The 20,286-nt window shown below is 37.7% G+C and overlaps 1 protein-coding gene and 1 long non-coding RNA gene across 4 annotated transcripts; one reads left to right on the plus strand and one right to left on the minus strand.

The window, feature by feature from the left end:
• Positions 1-13: 13 nt before the first annotated feature.
• Positions 14-14,347, minus strand: LOC117302777 (neuroblastoma suppressor of tumorigenicity 1-like). 3 transcript variants are annotated; one of them, XM_033786811.1, is made up of 5 exons: positions 13,715-14,347; positions 8,851-8,980; positions 3,666-3,914; positions 2,897-3,010; positions 14-1,471 (listed from the first exon to the last, which is right to left on the minus strand). In XM_033786811.1, exons 3-5 carry the CDS (start codon positions 3,891-3,893, stop codon positions 1,340-1,342), a joined length of 474 nt encoding a protein of 157 aa, XP_033642702.1. In that variant the 5' UTR covers positions 3,894-3,914; positions 8,851-8,980; positions 13,715-14,347; the 3' UTR covers positions 14-1,339. The 3 variants fall into 3 exon arrangements, with proteins under 3 accessions (XP_033642702.1, XP_033642703.1, XP_033642704.1); XM_033786812.1 differs by lacking the exon at positions 13,715-14,347 and adding an exon at positions 11,106-11,264; XM_033786813.1 differs by lacking the exons at positions 8,851-8,980; positions 13,715-14,347 and adding an exon at positions 7,944-8,055.
• Positions 2,366-19,540, plus strand: LOC117302778. The gene is made up of 3 exons (XR_004520456.1): positions 2,366-2,458; positions 13,351-13,479; positions 19,441-19,540. It is a non-coding gene; the product is annotated as an uncharacterized LOC117302778 (long non-coding RNA).
• The last annotated feature ends 746 nt before the right edge of the window (positions 19,541-20,286 follow it).

Here is a 20,286-nt window from a genome sequence, read left to right on the forward strand (position 1 = left end):
ATAGCACCACCAATTATCGAGGCTCACTTCAGGGTTGAGCTTTATTCTTAAAACATAAAATTTAAGTTGGCATAGAGATTATTAAATTAATTTTACAGTTTATAATAGATGAAGTTGTACAAATCATATTTTTTGAAAAGAAAGAAGAAAATAAATAAGCAATTGACAAGATAATTTTTGTTCTACCCACAAAATCACGTTGTCTATGTGATTAATTTATGTCGTGTATCATAATGAGAGAGGATTACATTGCTTGCAATCTTATGATTCTGTCTTGCTTTGGCTGAATTTAGAATCTGGCTATGGCTGTGACTTTTACAACATAAACACATCGCATGTATGTGTGTGGTTATCAAGCCATAACCTTAGCCAAAATCATCTAGCCATTAATAAACATCCCCATATTGGTCACAAGGAACTGCAAGCAAACAGAAACAAAATGGCCGCACTTGAACAACCATAAGCCCTGCACGTTGTTTGCTGTAGAAATGTAAGCGATACTGTGCCTCAGTTTATATCTACAGATGAAATCTTATACTTACGAGATAAAAAGATAAATGTTACATAATATCTAGAGTTACAATTTATTTAATACTGGCACTGATGTGATGATGTACGGTAAGCTAGAATAAAAATAGCCTTATCATGAAAAGATTAAGCTACATTTTTAAGGGAACGGGTACAATAATAAGATTTAAATTATAGTTATTTAATATGTACATATTTGTGTTATAAATATTTACAATTAATCCCTCTGCTGCCGCTTCCCAGGTTGAATTCATAAACTTTGGTGGGATCCCTTGATATATGGCAATAACAGGTTGAAAGGATTGGGACAGGCACCCTAAACCAAAATATTGACAAAATAGTAAAGACCGCCAACATCTGTGTCTGTCTGTATATTGAGCCCGCAAAAAAACATGTCTGAAAGATACATCACACCAGCTTGTGCGCATTATAGCTCAGTAGGCAGAATCCGGGGGGGGGGGGGTCGCAGGTTTAATTCCAGCTCAAGTCAATTTGTCTTTGATCAACCCCAAATGATATAACTTTGACTCAGTCGCCAGTTTTCCCTTGTGGTGTATTACTTCATATTTATACATAAGACATTTCTCCTTAAAGAAATAAATTGTAAGGGCACACTCATAAACTATTCAAAATCACGTCTTGTGGGTCAGGCGTTGTTTGGCTTTCTTTTTCGACTTCAAACCTTGTGCCTTACATTTCCCGGCGTTATGTCTCAAGAAAAAAACTTGACCATTTCCTCCATGGCTTCACTAAAAGGTTAAACGCGGTTTGATGTGAGTTTATAGGGCGCCCTCGGTCGCTCAGATAAAGTTTACAGATTAATGAATCCGTCGAATCCACTTGAGGTTGTACCAGTACAACTCTGGCATTCGCATTCTTGCACCAACTCCACCAATTTGTCCACCTTTTGGGAAACGGTATCTATGACGCAATCCAGTGGCATCTGTGAAATATAATTAAAGATTGAAATGAAATTATTCCGAATACAAACACAGTATGGGTGAACATAGCTGGACGGGGCCGAGTTTCAGAAATATCATTTCTGAAAAATATGAAATTGTTATAATTTGTTTTGTTACATTTCCAGAAATAATATTTGTGTGTGTCTATGGTCTAATTAACATATTATGTTAAATAGACAAAACAAATGCTAAAAGCAACTTAAAAATGTACCAACCAAGTCACTGTGTACATTGCTGCTAGCTGGTTATTGCTAGTTTTAGCTTGGCACATACAATTGCAAGCTATGTTTTGTAATAATACTACAAATGTCATTATGGTCAGTGTAGTTCCTTGAAATGGTGCACCAGTATTACATTGATTATGCGAACACCAAAATATAGTGATCAACCGTTTGTACCCCCCCCCCCAACCATACAGCTTTTCTGTTCTCAATGTGCTCTTGAAATCTCAGGAATTCTTAGAGGACTTTAAGGGGGGGGGGGGGGTACTGTACTAGAGTCAAACTAAAAGAGTGTGAACCGTTAAAGCATTTGAACATGGGGGGGGGGGTGCCCTTTGCTCAGTGGGGCATGCCATGGTAATGGCCATTGTTTACGCATTATTATTCGTAACACTTTGTGAGGTGCAATGAATGTAGTAGGCCACAAGTCCACTGAAGAGAATTCCTTTCATTGGTGAAAGTAAATTCCTGGGCAACGGGACCCATTATTAGTTGCAAACATTTGAATAATTATGACTTGGCGTAATTGCTGAAGAAATACCTGTCGTCGATTAGAGTATAACGTACTCCCCTTTACCGGCATTTGGGTTCATTCCTGCATTTGCCGTCAAGACGAGAGGTCTTCTGTACCGTATAGGGAACAGCTATGTTTCTTAGTTCGTTATGTTCAGCCAATTTTGGTGTTACTTGTTACTTCTGTGACTATAAAAGTATTGGGAACAGTTTGGCGTACCGGACGATGAATTGGTGAGTTGAAAATTTAGAAAATAATTGTTTTAACGAACGTTTAGAAAAGCTGATGCGTAAATCATTGGGATAGATGTTTGCAATAAATTGTCTAAGTATCTCATCAAATGAGATACTCCTTTTGGTAGAAACGGGATATTCCTATTTTGAAAATGAGATATTCCTTTTGGTAAAAATGAGATATACCTTCTGGTGAGAATGAGATATTCCTGCATGTTGGTAACATTAAGAGGATAACTTTCCATATGGCGCCACCACTTTTTCACTCATTTTTACAAAAAGGGATATATCAATCAGGTAAATTAGATACTATATTATTTTATTTCGAATGAAAAAGTGGTGGCGCCATACGGAAACTTTTCCCATTAAGATATTCCTTTTGGTAAAAAATGGGGAACAAGTGGTGATGACAGGATATGGAAATCTTTCCATAGCTACCTTTTGCCAGGTGGCTCTTGAAGGTTTACAGCAACTGCAGTAATGAAGCTGTGAGTTTGGCTCGACCGGCATCGTGCGGGGTACACTGTAGCTATAACACTGACCAAGACACACCTGAAACACAAATCAATTTGTATTTACTCTGAATTGAATTGAATTGAATTGAATGGTTTATTCGTCAAGTGAAGAGTAGTGGACCCCTCCCTCAAACTAAAATAGGCCAAAATTGCACAGGAGATGCCAGAAAAAAAATGTTGATTTTATTTTTCAATTTGTTTATGAAGTCTTTGTTCATGTTTTCCTTCGTAGTTTGTATTTTTTTAATTTTTTTTATCTGGATCGTCTTTAGATAGTGATTATTTTCCGCTTTTTGACTATCCGCAGAATTGTGCTCTAATTTGTACTGTTAGTTCTTTGGATATTGTATGAGTGCTGCCTTGAAATGAATGAATAAATTAATTAATCGATGTTTAAATGGTTAAAATAAATAAGTTATATATAGTTTTTTTTTTTTTTTTTTTTTTTTTTGCAAGATCTTACAGGAATCTTGATTAGTATGGATTTAATTTGGCCCTGTTGAGATTTCCGCTCTAGTCAATTTGTCTTTGTCCAATTCAAGAATATTTAATTAAATTTATTCATATTAGTGAATCGTCATGTTTTGGGGGGAACAAACTACGTATAATTGTGTACAAACCCATCAAAAAGAGGAGAAAAACCTGGCACAATATTCTTGTATCTTTACATAAAAAAATAAAAAAATTAAAACCTTGTTAGAAATTTTCTTTGACGTGCATCCTTCATGGCTGATAACTTGCTGTATACCCTGCGCCTCACACCAAGCTGACTTGTCCGGGAACAGAGGCAATCTGTCCACGGGTTGTCCCCCGGTGTGGCCGCCCCTACCACCGGGCCGAGCCCACGCTGTGGAAATGGCTAATATCGTTATCCAAACTGCTATGGTTAGCAAGTGTGTGAGGGTGCTGTTTGAAGTCATAGTGAGTTTCAGGGTGTGTACCTGTGGTGAGGGGAAAATATTGATTGTTTTAAAAGAAAATTATGGGTTATTAATTTCATAAGAGTCCTTTATGGTTCAACAGATAAACATTGCCGTCTCAAACTGCCAAATATGCCCTCAAATAATCTCGTGACAAAATTTAAGGTAGAGAACGTATGATTATTAATATTTTGAGTGTCACAGCTCTAATTGCAATCATGAAACATGAATCTCTAGCAAAGTTTTCCCCGCGTCCGCCATTTTAATTTAACGGCATTTTGCAAACTACTAGTGTTTTTTTTTTACTAAATTCGAAGATTTCACCGATTTTTATCCTCCAACCCTATGACATGCGAGAATAATTCGAGTACACTGCAGAAGGGCGAAAGTAGACGCACGTATGTTTTTTCTAAGGACTTGCTCGTGCTGTATAAACAGTAGTATACTACCAAAGTAAAAGGCCGACAGTAGGGCTAGTTCTGCAGCTGAAATAATATCCTTGTGAGACAAGACTTATAACTACGGTTTGTTTGTCACGGGTATAGATTTGGGGTGTGACCGTCCGCTTAACCCCTTCACCCGATGTTTGCCCCGCATAAACCCGCAAAGACAACTGCGGCAGCGTGAAACATGTTATTTGTATACCATAGTCTTACCTCGAGGCGTTACACTCAACGCACATAACGTCACAAGCTTACAAAACGCCCTCAGTACAGTACGACCAATGCAGACCTATATACTGAGAGTTGAGCGCCGAAAGTTATTAGTCAACAAGTACTGTAACATACTAACTAGCGCCACCTACTGGTCAGAATGTAATAAACTTAGCAGCAAGAGCGATGTTTTGTATAACCTGCTTTTTTTTCCAAACCTGCATGAATGTGTAGCGATACATTTGTTTGTTAGTGTATTTGTTTGTTTGTTATCAATTATTTTTGAGAAAATTCCGCGATTGTGTACAGATACCAGTATGAAAAGTAAAAAAACGAAATTTATTTACAATGACAAGTTAGGGAAAGAAGACGCTTTCTTCTAATGCTTACTTGCCAACAGCAACAAAGAGAGAACAAAATCACTTGCCGGGAAAAAAATAACAATTTGCACTTATCTGTTTATACCGCATCTCTTATGAAAACTAAACTAAGCGTCTATCAATAATTCCCAACGTACTTGACCCTTGGGTCAACTTAACTTGTAAAAGTCTAGACGGGACAATTGCCCCGGGCTTGTTTTAGTCGGTTTCACTTTGTATTGAAAAGGAGAAAGGATGCAAACGGGGAAAGTATAAACAGTGTTGCTGCTTAAAGGCAGTGGACGCTATTGGTAATTGCTCAAAATAATTTGTATCAAAAACCTTTCTTGATTACGAGTAATGGGGAGAGTCTAATAGTATAAAACATTGTGAGAAACAGGTCCCTCTGAAATGACGTAGTTTTCGAGAAAGAAGTAATTTTCCACGAATTCGATTACGAGACCTCAGATTTAGAATTTGAGCTCTCGAAATCAAGCATCTAAAAGCACACAACTTCGTGTGACAAGGTTGTTATTTTTCTTTCATAGATATCTCTCAACTTCGACGACCACTTGAGCTGAAATTTTCCCAGGTTGGTTATTTTATGCTCATGTTGAGATACACCAAGTGAGAACACTGGTCTTTGACAACTACAATGTCCAGTGTCTTTAAAGGGAAGTTGGATGGGGATGCCTCAATTTAGTTCAATTATCTTGCTTTCTGTGAACTTTCACTAAATTTCGGTGACCATGCCTCGGTTAAAACAAAGAAAAGGCAATGTATGCTTATTGTCAGGGTTTTTACGCACGTTCTTATTGGCCGTGTTTCGAATTATTTTGATAATCTTGACAGCCGGATTTCAGCTCATTTTTCTTTGACGGTGTTTGTTCCGTATTGAATCCTGTTTTGATCAGTACCCTATGCTGTCTGAAAAGTAGTCTTACTTTCAAGTCTGAGACAAGGAATGTAGGCTAATGACGGAGGTTAATCCACAAGAGGGCGCTATTTGGGCGCTGATCAAGCCTTGGACAGTAAAATTTTACCCAGGATGATAAATCTTGTAAATGCGTTTATTCTAACCTCTGTTTAAACTCGACTCATCAACCAGCCGAGATGTCATGAAGATGAAGACAATAATGGGAGGAATTGCAAAGATCGTAAATGTCGTAAATCATGATGGGATTTGCACGTGCAATTACAAGTGAAACGTTATTTATGGTGAATTAAAGGCAGTGGACACTATTGGTAATTACTCAAAATAATTATTAGCATAAAACCTTACTTGATAACGAGTAATGGGGAGAGGTTGATAGTATAAAACATTGTGAGAAACAGCTCCCTCTGAAGTGACATAGTTTTCGAGACAGAAGTAATTTTCCACGAGTTTGATTTCCAGACCTCAGAATTAGATTTTGAGGTCTCGAAATCGAGCATCTGAAAGCACACAACTTCGTGTGACAAGCGTGTTTTTTCTTTCAATGTTATCTCGCAACTTCGACGACCAATTGAGCTCAAATTTTCACAGGTTTGTTATTTTATGCATGTGTTGAGATACATCAAGTGATAAGACAATTGCTAATACTGTGAAGTGTCTTTAAAGGAAACGTATATCACTTGCAGACCTAAGTTCTGCTTTTGGTCACATCTTAAAGACATTTAGAAGTATTGAAGTGGATTTTAACCTCGGTTTCTGCGTCATTTTGACCATTGTTTGGGTCATTTTGACACAGATTTCGGGTCAGAAGTGGGTCAGTCCCCACGGGACCCGGGTCAATTCTGACCCGGATCCGGGTCAATTCTGACCTGGATGTTGTGAGAGTTCTTTGTCATCATCGTACAACAAAAAATGCTCGCATTAATACTCGGCAAGAGTTGTGCACACCATTGATTTGGCCCTCTAACGACGAAACAGTCGTTAGTTTTTTTGTTTGAAATAATGCAACGCAGTAGCACCTTTAAGGTGTTTTCCGAGCAATGGAAAACCATTACCGTTCGGGTGTGGGCAATCGTGTAATAACTCTCCCAAAATTGTCATTATTAGGTGTTAAACACAATAGTTATACTTCTCAAGTGTTTGATGCGGTGGTACTTTGTGCTGAGCCTTTTTACCGCTCCATAAGTTAGTCTTAAATCTTCATAAGTTAGTCTTAAATCAGTCAGTATTATCGTATTTATGGCATGCTGTTTGCGGTCAGGTCAAACTCGGTAAAAAAAAACTGACAGTTGATCCTAAATCTTCCGACAGCGTCCCCACCTTTTGGGGTAGTCAGCTGCATCTTGAAAAAACATCACGTACGGACTCATAAAATAATCGCTCCTCGCAAAGTGTGTTTTGTGTTTATATCGTTGTCTTCAAGATCTCGAGAAGTGGATTTTTGAGGTGGCATTGCAAACCTAGTGTGGATTTGAGAACAAAAGAAAGTTGAGGCTTTGCATTTGATGTTCTGGGGCCCTTTTTTTATTTGACTTGCCAGATGTTTGCTCTCAAATATTGTTGTTTTTTTGTTAGAATAGCATCATTGGTCTTACAAAATAAAACAGGGATGCCCTCGGTTTTGTACTAGGGTTAACATTACAGTGAACCCGAGATCAAAAGAGGTCCCCATAAAGCAGGGTTCTGAAACACTCTGTTGATTTTTAAACAAGCACATCTTTACAAGATTTTCACCACTGTTGAAGAATTGTCCTCAAGTGAAAAAAATAGTATACAACAATGTGAGATTTTGAAATGGCTCTCTCTGAAGTAGCGTATAGTTTTTGAGTAAGAGTATATTTCTCGTTCAAGCCCTTTACCAGGCATCTGAAAGCACACACATTTGTGCAACAAGGGTGTTTTTTCTTTCATTATTCTCTTGTAACATTGATGACCAATTAAGGCAAAATTTTCACATCAGATGTTTCTGTTTTATGCATTTGTTAGGATACACCAAGTGAGAATACTGGTCTACAATTACCAAAAGGTGTCCAGTGCCTTTAATGTCAAATTCTACGTTTCAAAAGCAATTTTGGGAACATCAAAACGTCCTAATTATTGTTACCTTTAGAGTAGTGTTCTGTCTTCTGTAAGTCAACCGTGACGACACGGTTCCATTCAATCAGGTCTGTGGTATTCCGGATTATTCGGAAGGGTCGGTTGGTAAGAAATGATTCGTGGCGATATGTTGGCTCGGAACGCGTATTTCATACAGTCTTTAGAAACGCACAGTTGGTGTCAAAGAGCTATGCATTTTGTGCAATCTCAAAATTTTAGTTTTCTGTTTTTTTTCTAGTAAATTATCAACCAACCAAAAAGCACCCAAATTTAAAAACAATATAGTTATGTTATTAGTCTGTCATTATGCCTATGTGAAAGGAGATTCTTTGTTCCCAACCCATTACAGCGAATTGCTTGTAGAGCTGCTCAAAACAAACAAACAAAAAGTTGTTGATATACAAAAATATATATATAATAGCACACAAGTTTACCAGCCTGTTTACACTGCGCCGTCTTTGACTGGTCTCCTGCAGTAGTTTTGCTATAACTGAACATTTGTAATTACTTGTTTTTCTGTTACGGAAGCTGTAATGAATTGAATTGAATGCCATTTTGTATATAATTGCTGTGGTTTCAACCATTTGTACATTGTCTGCTTTGTCATTTTGTCAAGTAATCTTTATATTTTTAAATTATTGTATATTGTATAATTTTCTCTTAATATTTTTATATGGAGCTGCTCTACTCTTGTAATTGCCTGCAAATGATGATTAAAGTTTAATTGAATTGAATTGAATTGAATAAATGAAATGGAATGCGATGTCCTATTCCATGGAGTTACTTAATAAATACAAAAAGTAGCTAAGCACAAAATAATTTTGCTTACCAAAATACAATGCAGATGCTAATTTCAAAGATGGCTTCCTTCATAAACGTAAACAACAACAAAATTAAAACTCCACAAAACTTACCTTTATACAAAAAGTGTTCCGCACGACTCTCTTATAAAAACCTCCTTCACTCCTCAAAACAGAAAGTCTGAATCCCAACTCCAAGAAATACTTCTCTACCTCACACTTCCCAACCTGAATTTATCCCCACCTGCAAAAAGCCAACAAGGTGTGTATTATTATTGCCCTAATTCTCCCCATCGGGGGCAGGACTTGTTTTCTTTAACGAAGCTCGCTCGCTGAAAGAGAGCTGTATAGCTATAAATTACGGCACCGGTCGCTTTAGATAAAAAGCAACGCCTCGTTCGAGAACTATTTATCATTTTGATTTATTGAGCGGTGTCTGACTGTTCTTTTAAAGCGCGTTTTGGTAACTTTTGGTGACCCGCGGTCCGCGCCTGTGATTTGTCAAGAAGGGAGTGAAAATGACCCAATAAAAACGCCTTTGTGTCATGTATGAGGGTAAATTTAGTACAAATTGGAAATGTTGTCACCTTGTATGGAGAAATTTAGCGTTGTAGTTGTGAACTTTTTGGCTGTATTTTTATCTGTTCCTTGGTGGACATTGCTAAATTTGTTAATGTGTTCGTAATATACCTACCAAATACATCCCAAATCTGATTTCACATATTGATCTGTTCATTCAATCCAAATAATTTGGTAAACAAACAATGAAAATAAAATGCATATTATTTATTCAAATGCTATTTTTTGACCTATGTTCTAACTTGGCATCCCCATGATGTTTCTTGAAAACTCGACTGTCCAAACCAAATTGCTTTTAAGAAAGTTCAGTACTGTGTTTTGACATATAGAGGGACCAGTTTTCTTTGGTCGCGTGGTTTCGGTTCAACTGCAGAACTGGCACCTTGTGTTCGCCCATGCATTTTTCGATTAACCCAAACAAAGTGACTTCTATTCGCAATATCAATTAAAATCCAATATACAACCATTTTTGAAAATGTGGCTTGAAATGAAATCCATTTAACATTGTGCTTGTTATAGCAACTATACATAGTCGTGCTCTCAGCCCTTTAATGTGCCCATAAAACTCCTAACTCCTTGGGTGTTATTATGGTGTATAAATCAACAACCAACTCGTTGTGCTGAACCCATAAAATGATTGTGATAGATTGGAGAAAGTCTCTCGAGGTGTCCTCCGGCTCGTCAATCACAAGTGATGATGTTTTACACGCTTTCTTTAATGGATTGTAGTTCGTGAAACAATTCCAGGCACGCTTTGATAGAGATGGGCACTTAGCCAAAATACATTGAGCAGTATCAGTTACTTGTTTGGGTTCTTCACATTTCCACATGAAATGTTTTCTCAGAGTTGCATTCCGCGTTGGGGATATTGTATATCTTGATGCATAGAAAGTAACAGTAGACGCATCAAAACCAGCGCGGTACCTTATCTTTGATGCAACATGACACTTACAGCAGCAAAACTGAGCTGTACTGTATCCATGATGCAAAGAGTGTAAACTACGAGCTTATATAGTGATGTACCTTGTATTGATTCAAAGACAGTAAGCTTACATGCTTATACAGTGATGTACCTGATATTGATTCAAAGACAGTAAGCTTATATTATACAGTGATGTACCTTATATTGATTCAAAGACAGTAAGCTAACATGCTTATGTGATGTACCTTATATTGATTCAAAGACAGTAAGCTTACATGCTTATACAGTGATGCACCTTATATTGATGCACATACATGTTCAAACGTACAGTAGCAATAATTATTACAGTGATGTACCTTATTGATGCAAAGAGTTGCAGTATCTACCAGTGATTACCTTTTTGGAATGCAAATAGAACAAAACACTACAGTAGCTATACCAGTGTTGTACCTTCTTGGAATGCAAATAGAACAAAACACTACAGTAGCTATACCAGTGTTGTACCTTCTTGCTACAAAGAGAGTAAATTTACAGTAGCTTCACTTATACCATGAAAACATACCTGTTATTAATGCAATAAGCTAGCATCATTTTTACAAGTGATGCACCTTACATTGATGCAAATAACTAACTTACAAGTAGGTACATTTATACCAGTGATGTACTTTATCTTGATGCAGAGAGAGAGTAAACTAACAGTAGCTATCAGCATTTGTACCAGTGATGTACCTTATATTGATGCAAATTGAATAAACTTACATTAGCTAACACTTTAAATGCACGTTATGTACATTATATTGATGCAAAGAGTGTAAGCGAACAGTGAGGTTAGAACCTTTGCAATAATTTTACAGATGTCGTTCCTTACCTTGAGTCAAAGAGAGTACCTATATACCGATTTGAAGCAGTCTTACGAGTATCAAAAATGCTGGTCCGAATTTCTAAAACAGAGAACTATACTACATAGTTCATCGACGTTTCGTGAAGTGGAAGAACGAACTGTGAATTTGACAAATGCATCTTGTTTGCCCCGTGCTCTGTCGTTGCAACTAGAGTTTATAGTGCTTTGAAGTGGGAACATGGGTAATCGCAAGCGTACCCTATAAATCAATTGTCATGTAAACTATGTATGGCTATCAATCATTCAAAGAAATGAACCAATTCAAACGAGATTTCTGCATGAAAGTGCTTATACTAACTATTTTTACACTTATGTCATAACACTTTATGTACTTGAATGGGCTATTTTAAGTTGTCTCGAGTTATTTGCAAATTGTTTATGATTTTATCATTTCCAATAATTGGGAGTTTTCTACAGACTTGCATAGACAAAGTACAATGCAACGTTCCAATTGGCACGTGGGTGTCGTCATATATTCAAAAAATGATACAAATCTACAACACAGGGTGTTAAAATAGCACTTATTTTTGCGCAATCAAATACATTGTTACACAATTCTTTTCAGAACCATCCGACTCAATAATATTAGAGACAATCATTACATGGTGTTACCGCAAACTTTTTTATACCGTATTTCAAATTCCACCATGCAAAGTTTCAAATCCTATACTTGTCTATATATTTGTTATCAAATATTCTACCTTTGTTGAACGCCTAGTATAATTTGATCTGAATGTAATAAAGCTATACTGCCTGTAAAGGTTCGTGGCCCCGGTAGCACAAGCGAAAGTGATGAGTACATTGCGAGGCCAGTCGGCGGCCCTAGCCCCCTCCAAGCACCCTGACGAACGACGAAAAGAACGGCCGACAAGGCCTTCCTGTGCTCTGGGGAGCCATCTAAGTCTCCCCGGACTACCCAACCATCAAAATTTAATTAGTTCCATGGATTTTTTAATAAATTCTTGAAGTGTTCCGGAAAAACCATGAATGGGAGCTCAATGAGGCGTTATCGAGTAAGCTGTACTTGAGAAAAAAAAAATTCTGTACATTTTTGTTTCCCCTCGTTTTATATGACATTAAAGGGAAGGTATACAATTAATGTTAATAATGTTCGATAATGAAGCGTTTTGAGAATTATTTCACTTCTAACTATGGGAATCATGTCGTTTTTTTTTATTTCCCCCAAAAAAGTTTGAATCATTTGAGAAACGAACAGTCAGAAAAAAATTTCAGATTGTGTAATCCAATTACGAATAATTCTTCCTGCATGAATGTAATCGCCCCGGATTTTGGCAATGGCTCAAAATCGCTACAACCTTTTGAAATGAAATTTATTTTCAAAGGGCAATATTTCTAGGTAATTATTTCCCTCTGCAACTAAGTCTTTTTCGAGAAAATTTAAAAGAACGCAAAAGCTCATTTTGGTTGTAACAACCAAAATTAAGGACAATCTGTTTATATGCTGAGAATTGTGCATGTTTTTCACTATCTCGTCTCCTGACTCGCACAACAGATTAAGCTGAAAAGTTCACAGGTTTGTTATGTAGGCCTGTAAAAAAAATGGTTGATCACCCAAAACATGAACACCTTTTTGTCGGCTTTTCCAATCCCGTAACCTTGAGGACAACATTGGCTTGAGGGCGCCACTTCCTTCTTTGTATTATATTGACCTATTGACTTAATTGACCTATGAAATAATGACCCACTTCATCATAAAACAACCTTGTGATAAAGCTCCCTCTGATCTGGAGATGACCAGCTTTGAATAAAGAGACATGCTTGATGGTTCCTCTGTCTTAAATATGTCATTATTACAGAAAGTCGTAAATAATCTGTCACTATTTCTTTCCTCAAAATAATGATCAGCATAAAACCTCAATTGGTAACGAGAAATGGGGAGATAGTATAACACATTGTGAGAAACGGCTCCCTCGGAAGTGACATAGTTTGAGAAAGAAGTAATTTTCCACGATTTTTTTTACGAATATTATAGTACCAGTAGTTTAGTAATATGGCTGATCTTGGTTCAAACCGTAAAACGAAAACCAGTACAGGTACTTTTAGGATAAGTAAACTATGAATGTTTGCCAATGTTGTACCGTGTATAGTGAAAAACACATGACAGCAGTTTTGCAAGCTTTTACCTTTGTTTTAATTTAAAAGAAGCTGCGTGCTGTAAGACACATTCATGCACTTTATTTTTATTCAAAAGGTTGGAAATCCAAGTACATCAACCCTAACAACATGACTGATGGCGTACCTTATCTTGACTAAGTGAAAGATGGAACTCCTACATTTTATATCAGCCATCGCCAATGATGTATTGCTCATACGGATAATGGTAAGCATAACAACATATTTCACTCTAAAAACTACCGGTTCAGAAGTGACTCGGGTTCCGGGTCCCGTGGGCACTGGCACATTTTCTTGGTCCCCGCGACCTCGAATCTGTGTTAAAATGACCCAGAAATGGACCCGTTTCTAATTTAGGAACCTCATACATTTACCAATAAACGAGAACAAAAAGTGGTGAATAAGCTGCAAGAATTGGGAGGAAAGAAACCAACAAAACTCACCTGTAACTTCACAACTTGTTCCCTTGCCGTAACTTCACAACTTGTTCCCTTGCCGATACTAAAGAACACCGAAAAATGATAGGATGCTCAACAGTTTTGGCATAAACCACGATCGATACAGCCGTTATTGTAGTTTATAGTAATCTCCAGCTACGAACCCCTTCAACAAAAACAACCCAGCCAGCCGCAAGCTCTTCAGCCAAAGTTCCCCTTTTGTCACAGAGCTTTCAACTTGAGTAACAGCTAACCGTAGTACTGTACAGAAAACCGTAACACCAAGTCCCTTGTGAGAGATGGTGAGAGTATGTGAAGGATACTTGAAAATGATGGTTGTTTAACCGTGGACACTCGTGGCCTTTTGGTTCGGGCAGGGGGTACTTCAGAGTCTTTTTGTTGGCATGATTTGGAAACAATTCACACTCATCCAGTAATTGGCGTGTCAATCAAGAGGAATTCACAAATAAAACATCCGCTCTGCTGTCGGGAGAGAAAGTGGAAGGCCTCAATTTACAATGTTGTTTTAGATTAAAGGGGTGGTTCGTTTGGTTTTCTGAAGAAATTGATTTAAAACCTCTTGCTTTCTGTGTTACCTGAGATTTTTTCCCCCAAACACACAGTACAAACACGCACACTGTTTCTGTCTGCTTATTTCCCTCGTCCTGTCTAAAAGAGAAGGGTTTCTGTTAGAAGGATCCGGAATTCCCTCAAGGTACGGTTTTGTGACCTTTTGAACTAAGGGACTTCAAATAAAAACCACAACCTGCCGACTGTTTGACCTACATCGTGATGAGAACTCCGTGTGTTCACAGTTGTCTTATTTCTCTCAAGCATGTGAAATTATTTGTTCAACATGTTTGGTGAAAAAGGAGCACCAGCCGAAGTTTAATTGCGGAGAGAATAACTTTGATATGTTTTTTTCATGTTTCTCTTCGTATACTTTAAGTGTGGTACTACATTATTTCAATTGTTGTGTAGTCGATTCATTGTCGTGCCTTTTGTCAAATAAATAATAATTACAAAAGGGTAGACAAATTTATTTATTTCAAGTAATAGACCACAAGGGAAACTGTCCAGGTAAATTGTAATAATTTTTGGTTTGAACAAAGACAAAGTGAAATTTGAACCTGCTACTCAAACTTTTCTTTTTTCAAATTGACAAAGTCACTTTCCTCAAGTTGTGGTCTATTACTTGATATAAATAAAAAGGCCTCCAAACTGAAATATTACTCATCGCTTCTCAATTCTTTCGTTTCCGGGAAAAGCAGAATGTTGAACGATTTTTCCGAGCGGCATGTGCGGTATTGACATATTAATTTAGGGTCTTGAGAAACTTGAAGCGTAGCGTGGTGAACGTACCGATTGCAGATTCACGAAGAAAAAACACATTTTAAATTCACGTGTAGTTCCCAGGAAGCACAAGAAAATAAAATATTGTGTTCACCTGATTTCAAGATTTTCTCGAAATCTAATGGAGCCTTCAAATTTTCCTGAAAGTAGACTTTAAATTGAAAGGTAGTCCACATTGTGTATCAACTTGTTAATGGTGTTTGAAACTTTTCATTGTGAAGAATTTGTCGAGGTTCTCTTGCGAAATCTTGTCAAACATTGGTTAATTTTACAACCTTGCTTAAATTAAGCAAGGGACCCTAGTAAATTGTTGTTGTCTGCATAGCACTTTACAGTTCATGCAAGGCTGATAGTGGTGTTACACATCATTTGGGTTGCGGTCTTTGTGGTCCAGTCAGTGCAGAAAGACCGCACTCTTACCGGAAACCTACTCCCATGCCAAGCCGTCAATCGAGGCCACAGATCAGCCTGCCTGGTTGAGCGACACTTCCTTCCATAATGTGCATTTTAGAAACCTAAAACAGACCTTGGAATCAATATTAGTCATTCTGTAAAGCACATGAAGGAAAGCTGCTATGTCATTTTTTAAAGTGCGTTTCTAATTTGTTATGCCATTAAATTGTTTTTATTTTATTTTACAAATCACAAGTAGTTTTCATTTTGTCATGTCACCTACGAAGGCAAGTCAGCTGGCGGTTTGTTTAAATAGCGCCATCTAACGACCAAATACATCCAACCAAAGCGGGGGGGGGGGGCAGCTTGCGTCTGTTTCTCTTATTAACATAAACAAATCCAAGAACTTATAACTAGTTTCAGTTTCACTGATTATGAAGATCGATCGATCCAGCACCAATCCTCCAGAGAAACATTTTTGCCTGAAATGATATCAACGGTAGAAAACATTAAATAGCAGATGAAGATCCCCAAATAAACACTCATTTTGATCGGAGCAATTGAAATAAGCAAGATTGTTTGTTTGACGCGATCACATCTTTTGATGGAGTTTTGTACTGCATGGTTGCCGACGTGGTTGTTGGCGGATGGGCAATAATTTGGTTCTGAGAGTCAACGATTTCATCCACATTACAACGTTTGAGCGTGACACCAGGCTTGCTGAGATATAGAGCAAGGAGTCTATTCAATAGACCTTTATCATGGTGTAGCCATCTTGATTTTCTCCCATTGATATCAATGTTACCATACCGAGGCTGGATGAGCAAAACAGTCTGGTTCCTATTTGCAAAATGATTATTATAGCATTCATTATTGTTTGCCGATACGAGGAACATGACCAACACGGAGGCAGCATGTCAAAGTCTATAGCTTCATACTGCATATATCTGGAACTCCTCGCCTGGTGCATGTTTCCCTCCATCCTACAATCTAGACTGTTTTAGAGGAGTATTAAATCCTACCTTTAGCTCCCCTGCGTTACTTTAATCTTTAATATTTGTCTTCTAATCCCCTTACAAAGAGTGGTTTTTAGCCTAGTTTGGGTCGAACTTGCAAAAACAAATGAAGACAAAACTTGGGGGCATTGTACCCGCGAATGTCGACCATTGTACCCGGCGAATGTCGACCATTGGAAGCGCAAAATTACCCCGTAATGTAGAGCCAAGGAAATGGGCACAGTTGACGGTCATTACTCCCGGTGAATTTGAACCTCTTCCAATTTCCGTATTTTCTGGACTATGTTGGTTGTTTGTGTTTGGAATTGACTAGCAAGGAACAATTCCAATCAGTGCCATGAATGTAACTCAAGTATGGTCCACTGGTGCTCACAGCAGTCCCGATTGTAATGAACTCCGAAACCCTAATCGTTGGATTCAAGACGAAACCTAGCCGACTGTTGTTAGCTATGTTAAAGGAACACGTTGCCTTGGATCGGTCGAGTTGGTCTTCGTAAAGCGTTTGTAACCGTTTTTTTTTATAAAAATGCATATGGTTTGAAAAATGTTTAAAAAGTAGAATACAATGATCCACACAAATTTGCCTCGAAGTTGCGTGGTTTTCCTTATATTGTGCAAACTAACACGGTCGGCCATTTATGGGAGTCAAAAAAATAATCCAAGGCAACGTGTTAAAATAGACGATAACGTGTTGATTCGCAGAAAGTACGGGCCGAAGGCGAGTACATTTTAATCGCGAATCTACACTTTAGAGTCTATATCTAACTTAAACTATTTCCCCCAATCTTTGTAGTTTGTACACTCTAATTTGTACACTCAACTGTAGATTCGTAACGCATCTATACTGTTTAGTGTAGATTCGTAACGAATCTACTGTTTAGTGTAGATTCATAATGAATCTACAGTGAAGTGTAGATTCGTAAAAATAATCTGCACTTTCATCAATAGTGTGACGTCACAGAAATAGTTTGTATCTCACTCTATGGCGATGGCACCAGATTGGTTCTTCGTCATGCATTGAGCATTACGCCATCATTAATGATAAGAATGTTGGCAAAAAAGTGTCCCTTCCAGCAAAAAAAAAAAAACGGGCAGAAAGACTATACTTTGATTCCATGTTCGTTATGGAATGACATAACCAGTATATATTCGCCACGCTGACCGACTCAGACTCTGTTGTGGCACTTAACCATAATTTATTCTCTTCACCCAGGTGTATAAACAACAAATGTGAATCTCAGAGAGCCAATTGCGCAGAGGCACTTTAGAAACTCCCGGGTTAAAGTTAACCGGGATTCTACAAGTCACAGGGTGCCAAGCCTATTTCTGGGTATGACCTGGAATTGGGTGTCAAACTGACCTGAAGTTTTAAAGGGACAAATTGATATATTTTACCTTTGGAGGGGAACCACTTGCTTATGATGGTGTTTTAAGAAGATGACAAACACCGAATGGTGGCTTTAAAGGAAATCTGTTAACATTTTACCTCGCCATTGTATACCAAACTCTACTACCATGTCAGGAGAGTGTACATTTATCGCATTACGGCGGCTTTAAACACGCACCACGTGGCACAGGCTAATCGCACCTTGCATCAAGGTTATACATGTACATATGACATGTATAGTTTCTGCTATCTTCAGAAGATAGCATTGAACATGCCCCATGGCTATACCTGAGCTTCGCGCTCATACATACCGCCTCCTTTATGTATAGTCAGTGACGGGAAATCTTTAACAGTATTAGTGAGCACTTCGGGAAGGGTATAGTGTACTAAAAGCTTTTGGTGGTAGATCAGTGGTAATCAGCTCATTTCAAGTCCCTGATACTTCCTAGGATATCGGGTTCTTATATATGGCGTTGCACTCTGCAGACAGGGTGGAGTGAAGTTTGAGATAGATACGTTTAAGCTTGTCTTGTTTGCATCTTGTCGATCGGGTTTCAATTTCCCAAGCAGGTAAAGTGACATTCATTGGTTCAACGTGGTTTGTGTCTGTCTTCACATCATGTGTGCTTTACATCAGGGCCCAATTTCATATAGCTGCTTAAACAGATTGCTTAATAATTGTATGCTAAGCTGAAATGAGCAGGATACCAGTCACAAATTGTATATTGGACATTGAGGTTTGGCTGGTAACCTTACTCGTGTAAGCATATTTTGTGTATGCTTAGCAATGTTTTTGTGTTAAACAGCTCTTTGAAATTGGTCCCTGATCATTTTCTTGTATTTTTACAGCAATGCGTTGGCTTAATTAAAAAAGAAGGAGTTACAACCTCTGGTCTAGTTATGAATTTCTTAAAATAAAATTACAAGAATTGTTTACAAGAATTTATTTACAAAAATTTGTCTCTGGGCGACGACCGGACGTCAATTCCTTTAGGTTTTGTTTAGCACTGAAATTACCACTGTCGTATTGCTTTTCAAACAGGTTTTTTCTTCTTCTAAATCGATTCAATAAGGGGAGTACTTAAAAATAAATACGGAAAATGTTTGAGGATGGCAATATTCTAAACTGCAAAATAAATTGCGGCCGGACCAGCCGTAGGTTCATGCTTCCCTTGCGGAATTGTTCGCGTACAGTTGCCGTGTTTTTTTAGGCCTCTGCGGAGCGCAAAGTTCTGGTAAGCAGAACTAGGGATATCTTACTTTTAAGATTTACCATTTTGGGAGAAACATTCTTACCCTTTTAGGGGTATATTGTACGTCAATTTCTTTGTGTTTCTGTAAGAAAAAAAGTTGATTAATGGTGGTCATTCAAGAATGGCAGCAATCCTATACAAGGACGTTTGTCTTTACGAACCGGCGTACTTACATTTTTGTCAGATACTGTGCGCTTTGTAAGTGCTGTGTATTATTTTATTATTATTAAACACAAGTTTATTTTGATATCATCCAAGACCAGCTTGAGTAAAATACCCATAAATTTATTTTAAAGCAAATAATATGGGCCTTTATTTGTCTTCGAATAGATCTTTGATGCAGAGATCTTAAGACGCACTTGTGAACAGTATTGAACTTTCAAGGCACTCACTTTATGACGAATTTTCATTCGTTCTACGAGAACCATCGGTGAAGGTAAGCTTGTTGTTCCATTTTTTTAATTTTTTTTTTTTTCAAATCTTGTATGTGGATGAGATGGGCATTAAGTACTGGACAGTTGCTGCTTTTGATATCTTTACACGTTATGAATCAAGATAAGGTATATATTTTCTAATTTGGACGATGTGCTGCTACCATAGACTTACCCGTTTTGAACCAAAACAGACTAAACGTTTACTTCTTGCACAATTTTGTTTAAAACTTGCTGTCGGCGTTGAAGCTTTCCATTTCCGAGAGAATAATTTGTTTAAATAAGGTTTCCCAAAAATGTTTCAAACTCGGACCTTATCAAATACAGACATCCAGAATTGGCTTATGCGTGTGTGCTTTCTATTTCGCTATGTGACGTCATAATAAATTAAATGGCTCATTGGCTTACAAACGCCATCAAGCAGGGTTCATGAATATTCTTTTGCATAATTCCATCCAGAATATGAAATAATATTTATTAACGAAACCATTGTGACCCGTTTTTTAAACACGTCCCGAACACCGCACGGGACTCGCGGGATAAAATGCCATCGTGTGTCTGTGTACGATTCGGCTTTTGATATTCAAGAAGTAATGATTTTTGTCTGAAGACGCGGATGAAACCTTGATGAGATTTCCTTCAAGGCGTCTCTTTGGACTCTCATCCAGAACGCATCCATGCCCCCGGGGTAATATACATTTTTGAAGAAGGCCCAAGACGTAGAAAGAGAAAAGACTTTAAAGGC

This window comes from Asterias rubens, chromosome 18, assembly GCF_902459465.1.
Source record: "Asterias rubens chromosome 18, eAstRub1.3, whole genome shotgun sequence".
Lineage (NCBI taxonomy): Eukaryota > Metazoa > Echinodermata > Asteroidea > Forcipulatida > Asteriidae > Asterias > Asterias rubens.